At 40.5% G+C, this 23,021-nt stretch overlaps 2 protein-coding genes across 4 annotated transcripts; one reads left to right on the top strand and one right to left on the bottom strand.

Annotated features, from left to right (window-relative positions):
* Positions 1-384: 384 nt before the first annotated feature.
* lsm14b (LSM family member 14B) lies at positions 385-3,380 on the bottom strand. Of its 2 annotated transcripts, none has more exons than XM_034211180.1 (8): positions 3,071-3,380; positions 2,782-2,948; positions 2,552-2,681; positions 2,247-2,438; positions 1,984-2,070; positions 1,745-1,897; positions 1,142-1,277; positions 385-1,058 (listed from the first exon to the last, which is right to left on the bottom strand). In XM_034211180.1, exons 1-8 carry the CDS (start codon positions 3,189-3,191, stop codon positions 899-901), a joined length of 1,146 nt encoding a protein of 381 aa, XP_034067071.1. In that variant the 5' UTR covers positions 3,192-3,380; the 3' UTR covers positions 385-898. The 2 variants fall into 2 exon arrangements, with proteins under 2 accessions (XP_034067071.1, XP_034067072.1); XM_034211181.1 differs by having other exon boundaries at positions 2,247-2,423.
* A 1,130-nt stretch (positions 3,381-4,510) lies between these two features.
* Positions 4,511-19,833, top strand: LOC117543106 (transcription initiation factor TFIID subunit 4-like). Of its 2 annotated transcripts, none has more exons than XM_034211178.1 (16): positions 4,511-4,778; positions 4,939-5,664; positions 6,729-6,883; positions 7,299-7,421; positions 8,779-8,904; positions 10,120-10,242; positions 10,402-10,491; positions 12,243-12,467; positions 12,563-12,677; positions 13,074-13,176; positions 13,680-13,849; positions 13,957-14,087; positions 14,189-14,314; positions 17,225-17,281; positions 17,388-17,507; positions 17,600-19,833. In XM_034211178.1, the coding sequence occupies exons 1-16, from the start codon at positions 4,511-4,513 to the stop codon at positions 17,765-17,767; spliced, it is 2,826 nt and encodes a 941-aa protein (XP_034067069.1). In that variant the 3' UTR covers positions 17,768-19,833. The 2 variants fall into 2 exon arrangements, with proteins under 2 accessions (XP_034067069.1, XP_034067068.1); XM_034211177.1 differs by having other exon boundaries at positions 13,071-13,176.
* The last annotated feature ends 3,188 nt before the right edge of the window (positions 19,834-23,021 follow it).

Below are 23,021 nucleotides of genomic sequence, written 5' to 3'. Positions count from 1 at the left end.
CTTTGTGAACAAGCAACAAGACGGTTTTTTTTAAATAGTTCATTTATCTAAAGTATTTTTCAACCCATAAAGGAAAGGTTCAACCTTAAGCAGAAACTTTCCAGATCTACACATTTGGAATACATAGTTTCAAAAGAGAAATATTTAATCTGAGAAACACTCAGTCAGATAAATATAGAGTATAGTAACATATTTGCCTGAAATGTAGTTGAAAATACAAAAATAAAAATATATAAAGTTACTTTTAGTTCAATTCCAGAACTGTGTATATTGCCCAACCAAAAAGGTACAGACATGTAAAGCTCATTTGTGTACAATATGACAATATAATGTATGCATCCTCAGAGAGCAGAAGACGAGTGAATCAGCAACTTCCATTTTATTTACATAAGTCTCACTTGTTGCTTCGATATTACAGAACAAATATTTAGATTTTAAATTCATTCAAGTTTAGTTAATCGTGTTTATATCCATAGTATACAATATTTTTTAATGAAATAAATGTTGCCTTCTCCCAAGAAGCAAAGCCAGATCCCTTTTTAAACATGAAACCAAAACACGTTTGGGAGTGAAATTCTTCCAAGTAGAAAACAAAACAAACTTAAACACTCCCATTTAATTGAAGGGGGAAATACTCAGACAAACATTCCGAGGGGGAAAACTATTGTCAAACAAGGAGGACCATTTAGTGAGCCATGCATATATGCAAAAGTCGCCAAATGACAAAGGGCATAAATAAAATACAATACTGGCGTTATGGGGGCTTAAGGGCCTCAGGGAAAGAAAAAAAAACGAAAATAGATCCTTCTTCGAACAGACAGAGGTGTACAAGTCAGATTTTATGCGAGGGGAAGCCATCCCTATAGCAAGGGGTTGCTTTAGTGCCAAACTCTGACCTTTACAGCTGACCACTCCTGGTTCTGTAAGAAGACTGAGTCTGAGCAGTGCCCCGTCCTCTTCGTCCACTATAGCCACCTCTGAAGCCTTGGCCCCTCAAGAACCGTCCAGGGACACCAAAAGTCTCCATGTTGCGCTTCCGCTCCTCCGCCCATGTTTGTCTAACACAAAAAGAAACAACGCTGTAGCGTCACATAATGGAGAAACTGTTGTTGAATGTTCAGGATAGAAAAGCAACCAGTACCTGAACTTTGTGTCAGACGAGATGTTGTCAAAGAAGCACTTTGCTTTGTCGTAGTAGCATTTTGGTCCAAAAAGATCATTCTCTGCTGTTGAGAGCAATTGTTCTTTTCCCTTCTCCTCTCCTTTAGGATTTTCATCTGCAGACAGAAACATGCACTGCTAGTAATTGGGAACCAACTTGTTAGGCGTTTCTATAGGGACATTCACTGATTTTAAAAACACACATGCTCATCTTCACACCTTACAGGTCCTACGCAAGATAATATAATCATACACTGAGATGTATCAAATCTGGCTTTTGATGCACCACTTGTCAATGCATTGACCTGTTCAGAAATGAAAACAGAATCCTTGAACAGATGTTTGGAAAGCCAAAAACAAAAGATAAATAATGTCACTCATCACTGCCACTTAGTAACCGAATCCTGGTGCCAAAATCCATCTGTCTTACAGCTGCTGAGCCTAACTACAGTTGGTATGATTTAGAGCTTGCATGCAACAGTGTCTAAATAACTTTATGTTATGGAAAAGTGTAAGGTTTTAACAACCTGTGGACATTTAAAAAATAAACGTTGTCAAAAAAGCAGAAGATGAAAATGCAGACCTTTCGTCCCGTGCACCTCCCTCTCCAGCTCCTCCTTTACAAACTGCGCGTTTGATAAATCAAAATCAAAGTCTGTGTCAAACTTCAGGACTGCAGATGGAACATTAGCCACAATCAGCTGGCCTCTACTACGGACTCTGCGCCTCCGAGGTCCTAGGATTATTATATTTTTAAATGCATTGAAAGTTAGGACTTGGTCATTTGTCTTACCGTTACAAACCTGTACATTTTACCATTACCTTGTTTTCGGCTGGGTGTTGGCCTGTTTTCATCATTCTGTTGCAGAGTTTCCTGCTGAGCATTGGGCACACCTGGGCCTGACTTCACTAAAATGTAAAAACAATTACACTCACTTGCTGGTAAATGCACAGATTGACATTTCCCAACATTTGTAAAACCTTTTGCTGTTAATCAAGCAAAGCTCTTCACTTGTGTGTAAATAAGTGAATATGGTGTTGAGGCTATACCTTTGCCTTTCATTAATGCAATTATGTATGCTTACTGTTGGCTCCAGTGGCCCTTCTGGTCTGTGGAATCTCTCCTCTGGGTTTCTGAGGCCTTCTTTCCCACTGCTGCTCCCGCTCCTGGGATACAGAGAAGTCTCCCCTCTGCCTAGTTCTTTCCACTTGGAGGGTTTGAACAGACTTTTCCACCATGGGGCCCCTTCTAACATGTAAACCTGGAAGCATAGGCCCTGCATGAAAAACACAATTACTGAAATATGCAACAACCTAAAACTATTCAGAGGCACTGAGGGTGTGTGTTTGTGTTGGTCCATTAGCAGTACATGTGAATTCATTGAATTACCAAGGCCAATAGCTGCAGCATATTGTTGATTAAGCAGAGAGCTGGCAGCAAGCTGGTTGTAGGCTGGTATCCGTAAGGGGCTAAATGGTCCAAGAGGTGAGTAGACGTTTGAAGGGCCTCCACCAGAAGACTTAAGAAAGAAGTTTGAAAAATGTCAACACAGAAGATATGCATCTTTGTATAAGTGTAAGTCATATACTGTGGGATGTGAGCATGCTGTTCTTGTTAACCTGTACTATTGCAGGATCCAGGGGTAGGCCGTGGAGGTGAGATCTTGGAGCTTCACACAGTGTGATGTCCTTAATATCACTTCCGCGGAAAGTGATGTACTCATAGACATCATCTTTGGGGTGAGTTGGTCGGTCTGTGGGTCGTCCCTCAGTTCCAAAACACTTGACTAGTTCAGAGAAAATGTTTAAATAAGCCAAGTGTCATCCATGTTTAAAGTGTGCTCTTTAAAAAAACAACATGCTTTTAGATATACAGGCAGGCCGTCAAGCATAAGACCACACTACTCACCTTTAGCCAGCACTACTGTGGAGTTCACTTTATCAATTGTATACAAAATCCCCTCATAACGATTTTGGGCTTTCGAAATTAACCCTATTTTACAACCAATGTAGGGCTTTGATGAACTCATGGCAGGAGAATGTCCAGAACAATTGCTTATAATTTTCAACAAGAACACATGTGGCAGAATTCAAGCCATGGAGCGACCGGAAACCTTTTATTATCTTGCCCAGGTGACTTGAAACCACGCCCACTGATTGAGGCTTACACGCACCTGGCGATGAGACGCCTACTAATTCCCCATGCGGAACTTTTCATGTATGACCCATGATGTCTAACAATTAGCATTATTGACGATCATTATTATTTGTTACATTTATTTGGAATCAGAATGATTGTATTCGTCCAACAGATGGACACATTTACATTGAAACAGAAGTAGCCTATAGGTGTGTGTGTGTGTGTGTGTGATATTTTGTTCTGACAAAAAACGTTGTTCTAACATTTAACATTGTATTGTTTATTCATATTTATTATCAACTCTGCCGTGTTTTATTCGGTTTTATTCTTATTTTCCATTTGTTTTGTTTCTCTACTTAAAGGTGGGGCAGGTAATTTTGGAGAAACCAGCTTGAGTGAGCTAGAATTTGAAAATACACAGCCGGAAAAAATCTGCCACTTCCTTACAGAGCCCCTCCTCCAACACACAGAACGCGCACATGACCAATGAGGGCACGAGATAAGTTTGTGCACAGAAGTACTAGCCTACGCCTTCCACAGATGACATTTTTTTATTGATTTGTTGTCAAAGCACTTAAGATATTCATTGCTATCGGGATGTTAAGAGCATTCCATGGAATATAACAAAAAGTGTATCTCGAGCCGGTTTCTCAAACCTACCCCACCTTTAACTATTATTGTTTCTTCAATAAAATAAGCTATGCACCACGTTAAATGTAAGCAAGTCTAAATGTAGGCCTATGTTACCGCCTGCAATAAAGAATAACCTTTATTATGTGTAGTATTATAACAACTTACGACAAACAATATATTACAATGCTGCTTTACAGATAACGAAAGTGATGGTTGATGATCTGCGCCCCCCTGCAGCAGCTGCAATGTCTCTGAAAATACAGCAACAACGCAGCCATTTTGAGTCGTCTACGATAGTCAAATAGATAGAAAATCATTCTTTATTGTTTATGAATCTGCAGAGACAGGTTGCACAACATAAACACACCCCCAGATAACTCCTCGATGTGTTCCACTCTTATTATACATCCATGGTCCCACTAGGGGTTGCGCTATGTACTGTATCATTAATTTCTAGTAGCGTTGGAGGTCTACACTGCGACTCACAACCATTTGTCTCGATTTTGTATTCGATCCGAAGCACCAATCACAGCGTCCGGCGGGGGCCGCGTCACTGAGGTTGCATCCAATCGGCGCATGCGTCTCACGAGCGAGCGCGACTGGGCAAAGATGGCGGCGGGCTCCGATTTGCTTGATGATGTTTTCTTCAACACAGAGGTGGACGAAAAAGTAGTCAGTGATGTAGTGGGATCTCTGGAGTCTGAACTAACTGGAGCAGGGCCCACCAACACAACGACCAGGGTTCAGTTTGCAGCAAATCACCTCGGAAACTCAGCTGTAATTAGTCATTCCAATGTTCAGTGCCTCAAAATGGGACTTTCACAACAAGAGCTCGCTAAAGCAGGTAAGACAGTAAGCTGCACACTCCGGTTAGCTAACATTGGCGTATTTTGCTCACGTTGTGCCACTGATTTTGGCTTTACTTGCGTGTATACTGAAACTAATGCGAATTGGAGAGTTGTTCGACACCCACATTGTTTTGTTGTGTGTTTCTGCTGCTGTAGGGACAGGAGTACAAGGAGGTGTCATTAGCAGTACAGGGTCCCCGGGTTCAAGTATGGATGGAGCCGCCGAGAACACATCGAGTATGACAGCCACTCAGCCTAAACCGGGGACAGCTAGCGGAGTCGTTACGGTGGTATCGGGTGCAACATCTGGTGTGGATAAACCTGCAACTACTGCTGTGCAAACTCTGAATGGAAGTGCTGTGTTGATGAACTGTCATGTCACCGGAGGCAGTGGCGGCAAAACCTCACAGTCAGCTGTCACACTTGTAAACACTGGACATGTCTCTGCGAGTGGAGAAGGCGCAACAGTTTTGTCTGCAAATACTATTACCGGTATACGAACTTCTTCCACGAGTGCGCAGCATGTTGTGATTTCGTCTCAGCCATCAGTAAAAAGTGTACCCACTGTCACGCTTGTGAGGCCACCTATGCAAACTCCCCCTAACCCGTCTCACACCGTGTTAACATCACCCACTAGCACGACCGGCTCGCTTATCAACAAATTCGACTCCACAAAAACTATAATGCAGGCTGTTGCGACAGGGACACCAGCCAACATGAGGAGCCCGACTGTTTTTCAACATGTGAGGACTTCAGTACCTTCAACAATCGCTGCCACTCCTCCTGCTGGAATACGAGCTATTGCTCCACAGGTGTTGGCCCCACGACTCACCCAGCCCCAACAAAACACTCCCAATATCCAAAACATCCAGCTCCCTCCAGGTAACTTTAGAGTGTAAGAGCATCTTGAAGGTTTGTCTAACATATTAGATGTGTAGTGTTGTCTATTTAGGCTATGTCAGGCCTCAATAACTTTGTCAGAAACTTGTTGCTTCCAAACACAACTTTGTTTTATTGGTTGACCTTTCTGCTCTTGTTTAAACAGGCAAGGAATGGTTTGAGACATTATCTTTTAGGGCCAAAAACCACAGATAAGAAGTGGACAAGGTACTCACTTCAGAACAAACAAAAGGCCTTGAGGACAGCTGATCTACTTCTGTAGTTTATCAGACCGCTGCAATATATTGTTATTTTTACTTTGTCTTGTCAGAGAGGCTAACTGTTCTCATACCAACAACTTGTAACTGTGTATCTCTAAATATATATGTCCTTTTTGTGTGTCTCACAAAGTTTGCAAAGGGTTATTGTGTTTATCTCTGACCACCATTTACAGTTATATTAATGCATGTTAGCTCTGCTTGGGAGTCCTTTAAAGAGGTATCCCAACATGGGACTGAATGGTCAGACCTAAATAAGCTACAACAATACAGGGTTACACTTTAACAACATCATTGTATTGACTACATTTAATAACACTTACCTACCTACATTTCAGCACAAACACTTTTGTGTTTGCATCTTAATTCTCCTGTGTGGCCTATCTGTAACTTGGTGCTACACAGTAACTTATCACAGCAACAAACAGTCACCTGTTTGATAGAGAAAATACAAAACCAGGCTCCACTGCATGGAGCACTGACCTACATTAAATTATAAACACATTTTACATTGTTATTCTGTGGAAACAATATCTAATAACATATTATGTTGCGACTTGAAACCCTTTTGGTTCTTGGCACCATGTTTGTGGCAAATGTGTCTGATTGGTCACTTGTTGACTAGAAATCTCTGAACATAGCACTCCCATCTAAAGCAATATTTGTGTATCAACATCCTACAAAAACATTGTTTCATACCCCCTGATGTCAGAATCGCCATGAATGCATGCAGTATATGAATGACAGTGATCAGGACAGCAAAGCCGTGACATCATTTTCCTGTTGCAGGTATGGTTTTGGTCCGCAGTGAGAGTGGGCAGCTGCTGGTGATTCACCAGCAGACCTTGGCTCAGATCCAGGCTCAGACGCAGTCCCAAAGCGCCATGACCCCCCGACCTGCAGCCCCCTCCAGCACTCCACCTGTCCAGATCACTTCTCTTCAGGTACCGGGACAGCTGGACACAGGGACACAGTCACACACAGAAAATGTGACTCATTCATGTTAGATAGTGAGGCATGGATCTGAGATTCTGGATCAGTTTTTACATGAATAAGGTATTCAATTAATCCGACTTGTAAGATTTGGTTGATATTTTCTGTATGTTGTACAGTATCAACTAGTTATGCCTATTTTTTTTCTTTCTACTGTATACTTCTTATTTCAGGAACTTTATAGCAAAATTATCCAAATAAATATAGGCATAACTTATATGGAAGAAATGATATAGAAACATATTTCTGATAGTCATTCTTTATCGTTATGACTACATAAATGATCATATTGCCCAGCACTAGACTGACCATTTGCATAGGTTCATGTGTGTAACACCTCCTTCTGTATCCGCTGCGGTTCTGCAGGCTCCGGGCGCGTCCCTGCTGCCTCGTCCCGTCGCCCCCCCCACCACCATCATTAAACAGGGTACCACAGTCCAGACAACTGTTGCAGCCACCACCACACTGCAGAGGCCTCCAGTACTGCAGGTAACTACAATACACATCCATTTTAGACCTCACATCCTTTGCATTAAATGTTTTCAGATTAATCTGGGACGGTCATTCACCGAAAATAATTGTTACCTAGTTCCGTTACAGCCATCCTGGTTCGTGTGCACTGAAGAGTCTGTGACTTTTAGACAACCAAGTTGAAGCAGAATATTTGCTCTGTATAGACCAGGGGTATCCAAACTTTTCTCACAGAGGGCCTCATACAAAAAAATATTCGAAGGGCTGGGCCACTCACTAGAGGTGAGGTTTATTGCCTCATAAGTAAATGAGTTAGCAAAATCAATCAAATGTAAGTAAATTACGCTTGATACAACAGCCTACATCACAGCTTTCCATAGTGTTTCATTTATTTTGTTAGCAGCTCATTCCTTAAAACAGAAGCATTAGATTACTTATCATACGATGAAATAGGAAGGGTATATTTCAAGGTTGTTATTTAAATAAGTTATTTGGCTTTTTTCTTATCAACTTAGATTTATTAGAACATATTTTCAACTTCAATTGACTGAAAGTGGGCTTATTAACACATGAACACTACTGTGTAACATGTTTACAGATATATTTAAGAAGTACAAGACAAGCTCATGTTTCATTTGCGGGACACATTCCATTATACTTCTGGACACCCCTCGTATAGACCATGCTTTTAATGGCCGCGTATTACTCTTCAGGGACTGTCACTTTCAGTTCATTAAGCCACAAACATAACATATGTTAGACAGTGTGAACAACTTTTCCAACCAGCTGCTCAGGCATATAGACAGAGTTCTTACCTGCCTGTCCTGAAACCAGAGTGCATCTATCTCTGCTCCTCCTGTGAACAATGACTCCCTTTTCACTACAAATATTATAATATGTTCTTTACATTAAGTCAAGCATAATTGCATTCATTGTTGTATTGTCTTTGAAAAGCCCTTTTGGTCATTCAATTAAAAACCTTGCTGGTTGTCTCATCTCTTTTGGATTTATAGTTGTTCAGGTTGCCATGACATTTTCCCTGAAGGTTAATACATTTTGCTGAACTCTCATTAACAGGTGTAATCTCTGTTTTGCACCTCATGTTTTTCTATTGTAATTTAGGAGTGGAATAAGAGAATTGCTAAGCTCCCAAAGAGTTTATGTTGTACACAAAGTGCATGAATAACAATGAGTATTCTGTGGTAGCAAATATACAATATCTATCAAAACCTTTTCCTGGAAAACTGAAGCTTGGGGCAAAAAATGACCTCTCATTGAAGTTGGATGTACTGTCCCCCGGGACCAGACATTTCAGAGATGTTACTCTGACCTTGTCACTTTCATTTTATGACTGGATATTCCCTGACTCATATAGAACACCATCATGCTGGGAGGAACGTCTGCCTCCACGGGACCGCCGATAGGAGCCCCCACCCCGGTGCAGCCTGGATGTGCACAGAGGGGGACTGGGACCCCTGTCACTCCAACAGCTATCTCAGCTGTAAGAGAGAAGTAACCTTGAATGCTCTTGTCTTTGTTATCTTATACAATTAAATATATACTAGGGATGTAACGATAAATCGGATATCGCGGTAAAGAAATGTCTCAATACCGTCGTGAGACTGACAAAATCTACCGCCATCTTTTTATATATTTTTAAATAATTTCTTTTTTTTAAATAATAATTTTAAACCTTTATTTAACCAGATGGTCCCATTGAGATCATCGATCTCTTTTTCAAGGGAGACCTGTCCAACATGGCAGCAAGTAGGTTACAACATGAACATAAAACAACAGATAACACAAAAGGACATCGTATTTACAGGGCTGCATGTACATACAGGGTTTGAGTTATAAACTGAGCTCTATGGGGGTCTTTAAAACTAACGCGCGTGCACGCACGCACACACACACACAGTCACAGGCATAGATTACGCAATAATGTATTGCGCACCTTGGAGGTGCAGACCCCCACAGATGTTTGATTTCACTGGGTCCGTGGGAGCTCAGGCCCTTCCTTATGGGAGCTCAGCTCCCATTGGCTCCCACGTAACTCGAACCCTGTAAGTACTTACCTAGAGACATTGACAAGTACCAACAGTATATTTATATCTCTGTCAATAAGCCTCACCTTCTTGGAAAAAACTATTGTTTTTGAAGTGGTGGAGAGACAATGCACAGTTTGACCCACTGCTGTCACCCATGGCCAAAGCATATCTCTCTGTCCCAGCAACATCAGTACCAAGCAAGAGAGTTGTTTCCACAGCAGGGGATATTGTAAACGCCCAAACATCCCAGCTTCTACCTGGAAATGTGGACATGCTCATATTCCTAAAAGATAACCTTGATGATGCTGAGTGTGAGTTAGAGTTGAGTTACTTGAAAAACTAAAGTGAAACTTGATTTATTCTATTGCCGGGTCTGATTATTATATTGTTGACACTTTAAAATACTACTATCCTACTAAAATGCTGTACAAATCAAATTTATTATTTAATAAAGAAGACAACAAATTAATTAAAAAAAAAAAAAAATTCACATTTTTCTTTATTTTTCAATATCGCGATAAATATCGTACCGTGAGTTTTTGGTATCGTTACATCCCTAATATATACAGATGGGTATTCATTTGAGGGTATTTTTGTGTTCTGTCACATTTTCATGTCTGATGTGTATATTTAAAAAAGACATGCTATGTGTGTGTATGTGTTTGCAGGAGACCCTGGAGAATGTAAAGAAGTGTAGAAACTTTCTGTCCACGCTGATCAAGTTGGCCTCTAGCGAAAAACAGTCTTCTGAGACTTCGGCCAACGTGAAGGAGCTGGTCAAGAACTTACTGGTACATTTCCCTGCTCTTCTTTTTGTATTATTTTCCTTCCCCTCTCTCTTACAAGTTTCATCTCTCCATACCATCAGCCTTTTGCCTTCATTGGTCTTTCTTCAGTCTTTCTTGTGTTTTTTTTCTCCTCATCCATTCTCTGTGTTTGTTGCACCACAGGAAGGGAAGATGGAGCCTGAAGATTTCACCAGTAGGTTGTACCGGGAGCTCAACTCCTCGCCTCAGCCGTACCTTGTGCCTTTCCTGAAGGTGAGAGCAGTGACACTCCAGCAGATATGATGGTTAATGATGCATGTTACAGCTTTTATGGTTTTCAATAAATGAATAAAGCTTTACTTCAATACTGTTGCAGTCATTTCAGACTCCAAGCTGTCCAAACCAAATACTACCCTTAGTGTCAGTAATACATTACATTAGCATCCTTTTAGATTGTATGTTTTTGATTTACATATGATGAGGTGACCATATCATTATATCCTGTAAACAAACACTTATTCTCCTCCAGTGTAAAACACTGCTGCTAAAACCTTTTAACAAAATGAAAGTCAACCCGTCTTTAGTCGTTTAATAGTGCTGTGCATGTTACTGAAGTTTGTGTGCACAGTATTGACCATGAAATAACCTCCTGCAGCAGTGTGGCAGTAATCGGTTAAACAAAGTGTTTTTTATCCTTCATCAAACACAAGGTTTGTGTGTTAAAGTTGTATAACACTAAGATGCTCAGACTGTTTCTAAAGCTCTTCTAAAATGCTAGAATGAATGCAAATGTTCCAATAACTGAAATAAAAAATGGTCTTTGTTTCTCTTAATACACGAGACACGAGGTCTGAGTGTCGAGTACTTGAGTCGTGTTGCGCACACACTACTGAGGGTATGCACACAGAGACGGTGAGATTCACAGACATTCTTCCCTGTCTGACGTCCAACTCTGTTAGAATAAGATTGTTGTACCCAGTTCACTTCACTGTTCAGGCAGTTCTCTTTCCCAACATGCAGGCAACCTTGTTTAGATTGCATTAAAAATGCATTTATGAAGACAAACAAATCTCAGGATCAATTATTGTAGTGTCAACAAACATTCAACTCTAACAAAAAGAAGGCATCTCTTAGTTGCATGATGTTAGCTTTCTTACACTATATATGGCACAAGTTAATATAGCCTTTCCATATAGGCCAAGTCCAATGTTTATAACATTTATATATTAAAAAACCAGTGTTGGTCAAACCTTTATTCTGCATTCTGCCCTAAGTTTTTATTTCCATCACATCTTATATTATCTTATTTATTGCACCTGGGGGAATATATTTGATTCCTCACTGAAACCATCTCTAGCAATCTCCTGCAGATATGTCTAGACATCAAGCTCTTATCGTGTGACTGCTGCTCGTAAACTTTCCACCTCAAAGAGGAAAATAATTCCTCAATGGTTTTTAGGAATGGAAAGTGAAAAGGACTACTCTGTTAATAATTAAACAGCTCATGCAGTTTGAAAGATGTGGTCATTGAATTGAGCATTTTGTGTCAAAACAATGAAAAGTGATCCACATATGGGTCACATTGACTTTGTTGTCTGTGTGCGTTTTGCTAAAGTTAACTCAATATTGTTTGTTTAATACAAATGTTGGAACCAGTTACAGGTAAATATGTTATACATTTCAAGTGAAGACAGTTTACATTGGAAATAGAGTGATTTCCATGTACATTGATGTGAGAGTACATTTGCTTTGCAAGAACAAGCTGTGCTGTCTATTTGAGAATCATATCATTAATGTAGCTTGACTATTATCTAAATAGATCCAACTTGCTTAGCAACCTGGGGAAGTTTCCTGTGTAGTTTTTCAAAATCTAAGTTCCTTAGAAATAAATAACTTTATTTGACCAAATCCCTGTGGTTTTATGCTTCCAGAAAGAGGGTCAAAAGACCAGATCTCCCTCTATGAAAAGGAGTTGATGACTTTATCAAACTGATTGCATGTCCTCTCTTTCTGCCTGCCTGCAGAGGAGCCTCCCAGCGCTGCGTCAGCTGACCCCAGACTGCGAGGCCTTCATCCATCAGAGCCTGCTGCCTCTGCCCAGCAATCAGCCTGCAACCGCCTCCACCGCCCTCGCCGCCGTGGTGCTGAGACCTCCCCTCTCCACGGCCCCCACCATGGCCACCAGCACCGCCGGGGCCAACACTACAGTCATCAGCCTCACTCAGACTCCTCACAGTAAACCTGCACTGGTAATTTATCATTTGCTATCTGAATTCAGTCATTGGCAATGCACATAGAAATAAAAGCCCTGAATATGCATCTTTATGTCTAAATCTGTGAACAGACGATAGTGAGGCCCCAGGTGACGATGGCTCAGTCTCCCATGGTGACAGTCAGAGGACAATCCCATAGCCGGATCATTGTGGGCCAGCCGCAGATGGCCAAACCGCTCCAGACAGGTGTGTGTTCAACAGTTACTGACACATATTTTATTTCTTTTATATGAGGAACTAAATATGCTGTTGGTTCCTAGATTTTTTGTTTTATATTTTATGTATGCACCATGACATCAAGTAAAATTCCTCGTACGTGTGAACCTACCTGGCAATAAACCCGTTTCTGATTCTGTATTGATCTTCCAATAATGTACTATGTACAGTGTGGGAATGCTGCCACCTTGTGGATAATGTCTGTAGTTGCAGTTTGCTAAGCTTTTGATAATATGCCAAATTATTCTAAAGAAAAGCATTACAAAAATGGTACACTAACAATTCAAAGAGAAAGTGTAATTTAATCTTCTCAGTTATGATCAATAATCATCTGAATGTCCTGTTGTATCTCTTTGATTCCAGCAGTGAGGCAGACGTTTACTCCCGTGGTCAGAGGAGGGCAGGTGGTCAGTCAGACTCCTCTCAGTGCTGCTCAGAGGCTCAAGGAAGCAGGAAGGGGACCCTTCAGGTGTGTGACTCCTTCACCTAAACAGCATCAGTGTCTCGACAATAAATAGTGAACTGTCCAGAGATTTCAGGAGTTTCAATCTTTTACATTCGAAAAAGTATTTGAGAATATACAGAATCTTTTTTAGTATTTGTCTACGTTAAAACTATATCGGCATTTGGTACAGACATTGCAAATTAAATGTTTATTAGAATCAACCACATACATTTATATGTTCTTTGCATTTGTTTCTTTAACTTTTTGTGATGGTACATTTTATATCTCTGATTTGGAACCGTGCGATCGACCTAAAGACCTGAGTTAATAATTTGACCAGATGGAAATAGTCAAATTCTACAGACAAATTGCATTAGTATTTACATTATTGTAGTTGTTTAGGGTCACTGCAGCTGCATGAAGATGATTCATGTTGTTTTATTTAAATGTACAATGACAAAAAAAGAGTAAAAATGTATAAATTGTGTTGCTATTTCTAAGCCATCACCTTTTTTTACTTTGTCCAGGGATGACGATGATATCAATGATGTGGCCTCGATGGCAGGAGTCAACTTGTCGGAGGAGAGTGCCCGTATCTTAGCAACCAATTCTGAGCTTGTTGGCACGGTGACTCGGTCCTGTAATGATGAGGCCTTTCTCTCCCCCTCGTTACTCACCCGGAGAGCTCTGGAGATTGGTGAGATACATAATTAAAGAGAAAATGTGCAGCACTTTCTTGCTTTTAAAGGTCGACGCGGTCTCACACCGACTTCATCTTTATTCACACAACTTTTTTTGTGACAGGTAAGAAGTTTGGTGTCAGCGAGTTGGAGACAGATGTGATAAACTACATTTCCTACGCCGCACAGCAGCGACTCAGACATCTGCTGGAAAAAGTGTCACAAGTGGCGCAGCATAAAAATATAACCTTCAAGGTGAGTATTAATTAGTCATTTGAGAGCTCCTGAGACCCATTGCCTCATTCGCCTGTTTTACCTGATGTAACCCACTCTACCTCCCTTTCCTCGTCCTTCAGGAGGAAGAGCGCTGCGAGCAGGTCAGCGATGTGCGAACCCAACTTAAATTCTTTGAGCAGCTGGATCAGATGGAGAAGCAAAGGAAGGAAGGGCTGGAGAGGGAGATTCTGTTGAAGGCTGCTAAGGTAACAATGCATATAAACAAGGTCACACCATCGACAGGACGACTCCTACACACTTTCATTATTGCATAGACATGGCGATCTGTCTTTGCTCAGTCATTATTTCCTCTGCTGCTTAAAGTACCTAGAGCACAGACCTTTTAACAATGAGCCGGTGAATGAATAAAATCAATCAATCAATGTTTATTTATACAGCCCAATATCACAATGTTACATTTGTCTCAGTGGACTTCACAGTTTGTACAGAATATCAGTATGACAATACGACACCCTCTGTCCTTAGACCCTCACATCGTACAAGGAAAAACTTCCAAAGAAAACCCACAGTTTAAAGGGAAAAATGGGAGAAACCTCAGGGAGAGCAACAGAGGAGGGATCCCTCTCCCAGGACGGACAGACGTGCAATAGATGCCGTGTGGAAATCGAAAAGATAATACATTTACAGCATAGGTAGTCCAAATGTTTGGAAATGCATGTGTCTATAATAAGAAGATGAATCCATGAGGATGTCAGCAATCTTGTGGGAGCCATCAGGGAAGTAGTATGGTGAGAGTCTGGCAGGACCGCAGAGACTGGTTCAGCCACGACTCGAAGTCCAGGACTCAGATCCATTACTCAGGATAGAGGATCCAGGACACACGACCACAGCAACAGGATTAGCCTCGACTCAGGATCCCAGCGTATATATGGACACAAAAAAAGAGATTTGGGGGAAGCTGGGTTAATCGGAACATGAGAGTACACAGGTACAAACAGCCAGAAAGACGGAGTAAGGTGCCCCCCAACAGTCCAAGCCTATAGCAGCTAAACTAATGTGTCTACATACATGCACTCCCTTAGGATAGGTTGAGGGAAAAGGGTAGCAAGTAAGAAGTAGGAAACAAAGGTTGAGAGGCACATGCAGGGAGAAAGGTCCCCACTGGAACCTGAATTGGTTAGAGGTAAGGAGTAGGTCTGTGGCTATCAGCGACGTGCAGTCAGGGGAGGCAGGGGAGGCAGAGCCTCACCTGTCATACTACAATGTAACGGAAAAACAACTAAAGAAAAACTAAATAGTAATAATAATAACATGTCTCCACTGATCTGTGTTGTAAATGTGATTTATGTTTGATTCCAATCGCTTTTTATAGTCAAAATCAGCAAATGTGCCGAGCTCCGCTACAACTACATGGGAGCGATGAGGAGTGAGGCAGGGACGAGCTCTGCCTCACGTAAGACCACAGTAACTTGCTGGAGCGCGGGCACTAATTTAGCGCGGGCACTTATTTTGTGAGCACGCTCCAGCCAGTTACTGTGTGGTGAGGTGAGGCACAGATGAGCTCTGCCTCACCTCAGAATGCGTCACCTCACAGAAACTGGCTGGAAAGCGGGCACTAAGCGCATGCCTGTTACCATCTCACTGTAGGTCACCAATGTAATGTTTGTAGATCCCTTTATTACATTTATCCTCGCCATCCATAGTCTCTAAATAACTTATTTCACGTATATATGATATTTAGGCTCGCCGTACAACGGCAATGAAAAAAGCACCAGGGGAGGCAGCCATAACCTCTGCCGCACTGAAGGGGGCGCACAGGTCCTTGTTGCTACTGTTATTCTACGCAGAGACGGTATAGACGCGAACAACAAACTAGACTTTTGAAACTAGAGGAAGATAAGGAGGACTTTTACAAAAAAGTAATAGAGATTGTTGTCCAGAAGGATAGCATGGACTTCATCTTCAAGTCAAGGTAAGACCACATTGGTAATGAAAATTGGTTCTTACTAAGAAAGAACAATCCAATATTTAGATTGTGGGTATCCTTTTGTTGAACGGTCTGTTTAAAATGAATCGAAACATCAGACCAAAAAAGCTTTTGAAAATAACAGAATATTTCGATTAAGGTCAGAATATAATATTTGTAAATCTGACTCTGAAAGAGTCAGTGCCTCACCAGCCATGAACCTCACCGCACGTCACTGGTGGCTACGTTCCACACTCCCCGGCCGGGCTAGGCGTTCTCTGCAACCTGTTACCCTCTATTCTTTCACACACACATACGGGTTTTGGGCCGAGGGCGACACCGTACTTCCGGTATCAACCATTTCACGCGAGGTGCATACAGAATATCATAGTCGATTGCCTTAATCAATATAGTCAACTCTAAAATACCACATATATGCATTGGCATGATAATATTATTGTGACAAGTGGGGTATTCACCTGGTGTTTCCAGAAGATAGACGTAGATGCCAAAATCGACCGAAGGCCACTTTTGAGGGTCGTAATTCCATACATTGTACATCCAACAACCCACACAGCTCTAGTTTACGCTGGTAACGACCTAGAGCACACCCCTCAAGTCCAGAGATGTAATCCGAAGACATGCAGCGATTTCTTCGGTCGTTAATTCAGAAAAAAAACCTAGTGCGCTCTGCCTGGCTACATAAGCTAGCTGTTTATATTAGCATCACCAGGATTTTTGCACCTCCAGAAAAATGGCGTCTTTATAAAAAAATATATGGCGCGCGTTGCATTGTGGGTAGCTGTGACGTCACTGTGTGTGAAAGAATTAGAACCTCGAGAGGTCAGAGAGGGGAAAGGTTTGGATAAAGTTTTAAATATAAGATCTAAGTTTTTAGGATTTAAGTGAAAGAGTAAGAACTAAAATGTATAGGTGAAGAGGCACAACGTATCTACGTCAATGGACTCTTATTAGATTATTTTATTTGATCACTATAAGCTTTATCAAAAAGGAAGGTCTTAAGCGTACTCTTAAAAACGGATAGGCTGTCTGCCGCCCGAACACAAACTGGAAGCTGATTCCACAAATGTGGAGCTTGATAAGAAAAGGCTCAAAATAAAACAATTTTGATTGAATAAATCTGACCTATTCATCTTGAAATATTAAAATGTCCTCCACCTTGCTGCAGTCTCGGTCACGGCAAGAGGACCCCGAGCAGCTGAGACTCAAACAGAAGGCCAAAGAGGTAAGAATACATTTTGATAAGTGACTTTATGATTATCTGTTTTTGTGAGACATTATGAAGTGTTTGTGTGTGAGACTAATCCGTGTGTTATTGCTTGTTATTCCAGATGCAGCAGCAGGAGCTGGCTCAGATCAGACAGAGAGAAGCCAACCTAGCGGCGCTGGCAGCTATCGGCCCGAGGAAAAAACGGAAAATGGACTCTCCTGTTAGAGGAGCCAGTGCAGAGGTGAGGAATATGGAGCCAATTGGCGTTAGGGTTGTGCAAATTAACAAAGAAAAGGTGAATAAATGTCTCTCTCTGTTTGTTTCTGACCCCAGGGCTCGGGGGCGGGCCCCTCTCAGCCCGGCGGCTCCGGTGCAGCGAGCTCCAGACAGTTTATGCGACAGCGCATTACCAGAGTCAACCTCAAGGACCTGCTGTTCTGTCTGGAGAATGAAAGAGAGACCAGTCGCTCTCACTTGCTTTATAAAGGCTTCCTCAAATAGCACCTGCATTTAAAAGACTAGTGTCGCTCAGTGGCATTAAGGAAGCTGAGTTGTTTTGTCAGATCGGACCCACTCAGCCGGTTCTTTCTTTGCTCTCCCCGCTGCTGGATGAAGAGTCGTCAGTGTGTGGGTGGAGAATGATCTGGAACAAAGAGCACACGTCTTCTTTTAGAAGCCTCTTCAAGCAAAGGTCTTTTGTATTTTCAGAGGTGCAAATATTTGACTTCAGCCCTGATTTCAGTGTGCCTCTCAGCTCGGGTAGCTCTTTAAAAACCAGTTGCACCAAACTACACTCCAGTCATACACTGCCTCACGCTGCACACAAGAAACACGTCTTTATTGAACGCAGCATCTCAGACGCAGAGACCGTGTCGGTGTCTTTCACACTGGCATCGTGTTGTAGCAGCAATCCTCTGTAGAGTGGTTCTATCAGCCTGATTTACAAACCTGCGGTAATGTGCTAACTTTCTATTGGCGTTTATTTAAGTTCCTAACGGATTTTAATTAATCACACATTCATACTATATTTGATCACAGCCTGTGGATTGTTTTACATAGACTAACCTCGACTAGCCTTGCCATCTGCTCAATTGCCTTCTTAACAAACGAAGCCATATTAGAACGTGTTGATCAGCTTCAGTAACTTCATCTATCCATCAGCTCTCTCTCGTCTCTGTCGTTTTGTTGCCTGCTCTCTTTGTTTCGTCTTTGCTTGATTGGAAGCAAACATGACAGTTGATTTGTCATGTCTGGTGCATGATGTAATCAAAGGTAGTTGGCATTTGAACTCCCGCCCAAATGTTTTCAGTGAGTTCCCAACACAGTGGTTGAAAGCAAAATATACCACCTTTTAATACAAAGACTAGATATACTTTACATTTCTATCAATCATCTCTAGAGCACACCGTACTGGTTGGGATCTGTCCCAACTTTGCAGCATATGACGATATAACATTTAACTACAAGAACTGAAACTTGTATTAATGTTAACATCCACTCCTAACTGTATTTCTGCGCTGCACTTCTGGTATGTTATTGTATGGGTAGCAAGCTTGTCATGTGTTGATATTCAAGAGCCGGGAGAGGTAATGAAAGATTTACATTCTGAAAATAGTTTGGCTCTGTGTAAATTGTTACGAGGAAACTATCGAGTAAATGTTCTGCCTTTCATTAGTGTCATTTAAAAGGTGATAGTCTTTTCAAAGAAGAGTGTGATGTTAAGCTGTGACTGAAATCTCTTTGGGGAGGATGTTCACTGTGAATGATCAGCACATTTTAGATTCTGCTTTTGTGCCATAAAAAGATGATGTAATTGGATGGCTAAATATATCAAAATACATTGAAACTAGTATGGTGTTATTGGAAAAGAATATGCCTGTAAGTAATGTAAAGTATCCTGGCAGTGTAGCTCATAGGTTAACATGTGCATTTTAAATAATTGAGTTTGGAGAAATTAATGCTATTAATGTTATTGATTACAGTCATTTAGGGGAATTAGACATTTTCCAATGAGTTGTTTGTCAAAATGTTTATATTTATGAATAATCGAGGATGGACTGCACTTTGACAGGTCACTTTTCTAAAACTAATGAACCCAAGCATACCCACTTTATACCTTTTAATATTTTTAAGTGCACATACTATTTTGGTCTTTATATCTTTGTCATTTTATGAGAGAATGTATTTGAGCGTGTTTTATTACTGTATATATTTAAGTTTGCTATTTGTAGGTTTATCGGTTGACAACTTCAAGAGTGTGTCTTTTATTTTTCATATGCAGTCTGCAGTAGATATGACAATTAAGACAAACGTGTTATACTTTCTTGCCAATATCTTGTACATTTTGCACAGCCACTTGTTTGTATGTAAATATTTGAATTTGAAAAAAACGTTTGAATTGTTTTTTTATAATGGATTGAAAGAGAATGATCTCTATTAAAACAAAAAGAAAGAACGACTGCTTTGACTGTCTGGTCCTTTAGGTCTTTATAGAGTATTTGCCTGTATTTTCTGTGACGTTCCAGCAGTATTTGTGAACGTGCAGTAAAATTAAGTCTCAAAGTAAACCTTTTTGTAGAGATAGAATGATTTAATTGATAAACATTTAAATGGATGTGATGCCAAATTGAGCAAAATACAATTTTAATGTAAACACAATGTTTAGAAAAATGACTTGTACTGCAAACGTTAAAATATTCTTAATGATTTGAAGGGATATTTTCAAGGACTTTGTACAGAAATTAACAGTGTTATTTAGCAAAACACTATTAATATATACAAAGAGCTCTAGGGAAGACAGCTATGGATTATGTTTTCTGTCTCATTGTTTAACACCATGTTGAGTATTGTGTTTTGATATAAAAATGTTGTTAATCTTTTTTCCACAGGATCTGTTAACGGCATCATCTCAGTGCCAGTCAGTATCTCATTTTACATTATGTTAAACAAAATGACCTCTTCTTGTGTATTTATAATTTCTAGATATGTCAAGAAAGAGACTGGAGACAGGAGTGTCTCTTTAGGGTGTTTTACTTGAAAAAAAAAAGGCGTCAGATATCCAATACAATCTCTTTCTATTGTCACAGACAGGACATAACCTAACATCATTCATTTATTGACTCTGAATCTGCTCTTTGGACAGCTGGGTCACCATGGTCTGCATGAGAGGACACCCATGTTTACTCAACACCACTAAATAAAAGATATATACATACATCCATGTACTATACTATCCATTTAGAATTGCTTTTCATTTGAGGAATGATCCTAGTTCTATAAGTACAAAGAGTACCCATGCAATTAGAAGACGAGGAATTCGAATTAGAGAAGCAGTTTCTAGCCCTGAAAGATAACATGTGTTTATGCATTTAAAAGCATATTAATTAACACCCTGAGAAACATGGTAATTCCAAACTTTCTGAGTGCTAATTATCTTCTCTTAAAATACTTTCGTGCAAGCTTGTAAAACAATTGTCCCTTTAGAATATAATCCAACATTTTTATCACAAACCAAATGCTCTCCAAGCAAAATTAAATGTGTTTTAAAAGGCTATCTGGTCTTTATTGGCTGCACTCATTGCCAATAAGCAATCCCCACGTGTCCCTCTAAAAACCTAATTCTTAATATTCTGTACTTGAAGCATATTGAGCAGCAAATTAAGTCCTCAAAATCAGATAATGAGGAGCCCATTACTGCTGGATGAGATAGTACACCAAGAATGATGCTTCTAACCTAGATACCCGATCAAAGGATGAGCTGTCCATAATATATAAGATTCTAATCATTGGCTAAGACTATCTTCTCCCTTCTACCTTCTTATATAACAAGAAGTAGCAGGTTGGTAATGGCAATCCGTGTCTCATTAGAAAACACAATTGACAGATCAATGTGATTTAACTGGAGTTGAGTGGTTCATTCAGATGTCTTCTGCTATCCACTATGTTTTTAAATCCTATTAAGAGGTCAAGGAGATTGTTTGAAGGCTGGAGAATTAAAGAGGGGGATGTTTGACAAATTGTTAAGTGTTATTCTATTATGTCATGTATGTGTGCAGTTAACAGTTAATGCAATTGCAACATTATAACAAAAGATTCACCACAACAAAAGACTAAAGGGGCAATTGATGTTATGACGCAACACTTTTTTCAATTGTCATTTGCATATGCAATAACTGTATAAGTTGTATTAACATTGTGAATCATATATCAATTTAAAGGTCACCTATTATGCAAAATCCACGTATTCATGTATTTTATACGTAAATATGTGTCCCCTCTTAAGAGATTCGGAAAGTTTCACGGAAAAGATTATCTCTCTTTTTGTCCTGATCAATCTTTATAGAAACCTGTCTGAAAATGAGCTGATCGGCCCCTTTGTGATGTCACAATGCTTTGTTGGGTTATGCTACCATTAACCAATCACCAACCAAGGTAACACCCGCCCACCTGATCAACTGAGGCGGTGTTTACATGAGAACAAAACGGGTTGTATCTGCTATTTTTCTCTCGCGTAGGCCGTAGCTGAAACGGACCCCGCAAACGATAACGGGTCCCAAGGTGGATAGATCAGCAAACAGAACGCTCTGGGGGGCCAAACGGCTCCGTGTGTACGCTGGGTCGGCAACAGGCGGACCGCGGTCCAGATCCGGACCCAGATGCCGACCTATACGGACCCGGATCTAATTTCAATTTTGACGGGGCGATTCTATTTTAACCGCCGCCGACAGGGGGCGAAAGAGACGAGTGAGCGATACTGGGAGAGAAACACAGAAGAAGAGATGAGAGCGCGGCAGAGAAAAGCGGAGAGGAAAGTGAGTGAAAAGAATAATTAGCGATACAGGGAGAGAAGCGGAGAGGAGAGTGAACAGGCGTGTTAGCGGCAGACAGGGAGAGACAAATAATGACACATGGTGCTCTCCAAGAAGAGGAAAGTAGACAGTGAGAACAGTGTGGACGGACTCATTCATGTTAACCCTTGTGTTATGTTCACATTTCGCACCCTTTGGTAATGTTCGGGTCAAATTGACCCGGGACATATTTCAGGGTTTTTAAAAAATAGAGAACTAAATTCAACATGCACAATTCCTTATATATATTGTCTTTAACTCATTCCCCAACAATATAAATGAAATATATGATTAGTTTTTGAAAATACTCTTTGCTAGATCAAATTTAACAATGGAAGTGTCCATCGTTTTTTGTGATAAAAATTTAATTTATGTTAAAAAAAATACACTGTAATAAAAACTAGGTTTACATTTTGCTCATGCTTTTCTAGAACAAATGTAAATGAACATTTTTTCATTAATGTTTATTATTTTTAATCTGTCATATAATAATCAAAGCCCTGAAGGAAATAAAGCAATTTAGCAGCAATTGGAACACAAGAACCACATCCAAAAGTATTTGGCTGTGAAATATAGAGGGAATGAAACATCCATATAAATGACATAGAACAGATATAAACACAAAGCAAATAAAAACAATTAACAGTCACTATTCATAAAATACAGTATATCCGAAAAATATATTGATGAAGTGAAGCTGCAGAACATTATGTGAGTCAATGGGCAGGTCCGTTTAGGAAACACATGATGTACAGAACTTCTTCGTGTGTATAGCACAGATGTACTTGTTGCAGTTGCTGCATGTAGTCTGTGTATTTGAGTCCTTTGAGGGTCCGCAGACCTCACAGCTGGCTGTGGGGGTCTTCCAGAAGCTGGCTCTGAGTCAAGTTCATCTTCCAATTTGCTGT

Source organism: Gymnodraco acuticeps, unplaced genomic scaffold (genome assembly GCF_902827175.1).
Source record: "Gymnodraco acuticeps unplaced genomic scaffold, fGymAcu1.1, whole genome shotgun sequence".
Classification (NCBI taxonomy): domain Eukaryota; kingdom Metazoa; phylum Chordata; class Actinopteri; order Perciformes; family Bathydraconidae; genus Gymnodraco; species Gymnodraco acuticeps.
The sequence above is the reverse complement of the archived record's forward strand: the minus strand, read 5'-3'. Positions and strand labels throughout refer to the sequence as shown.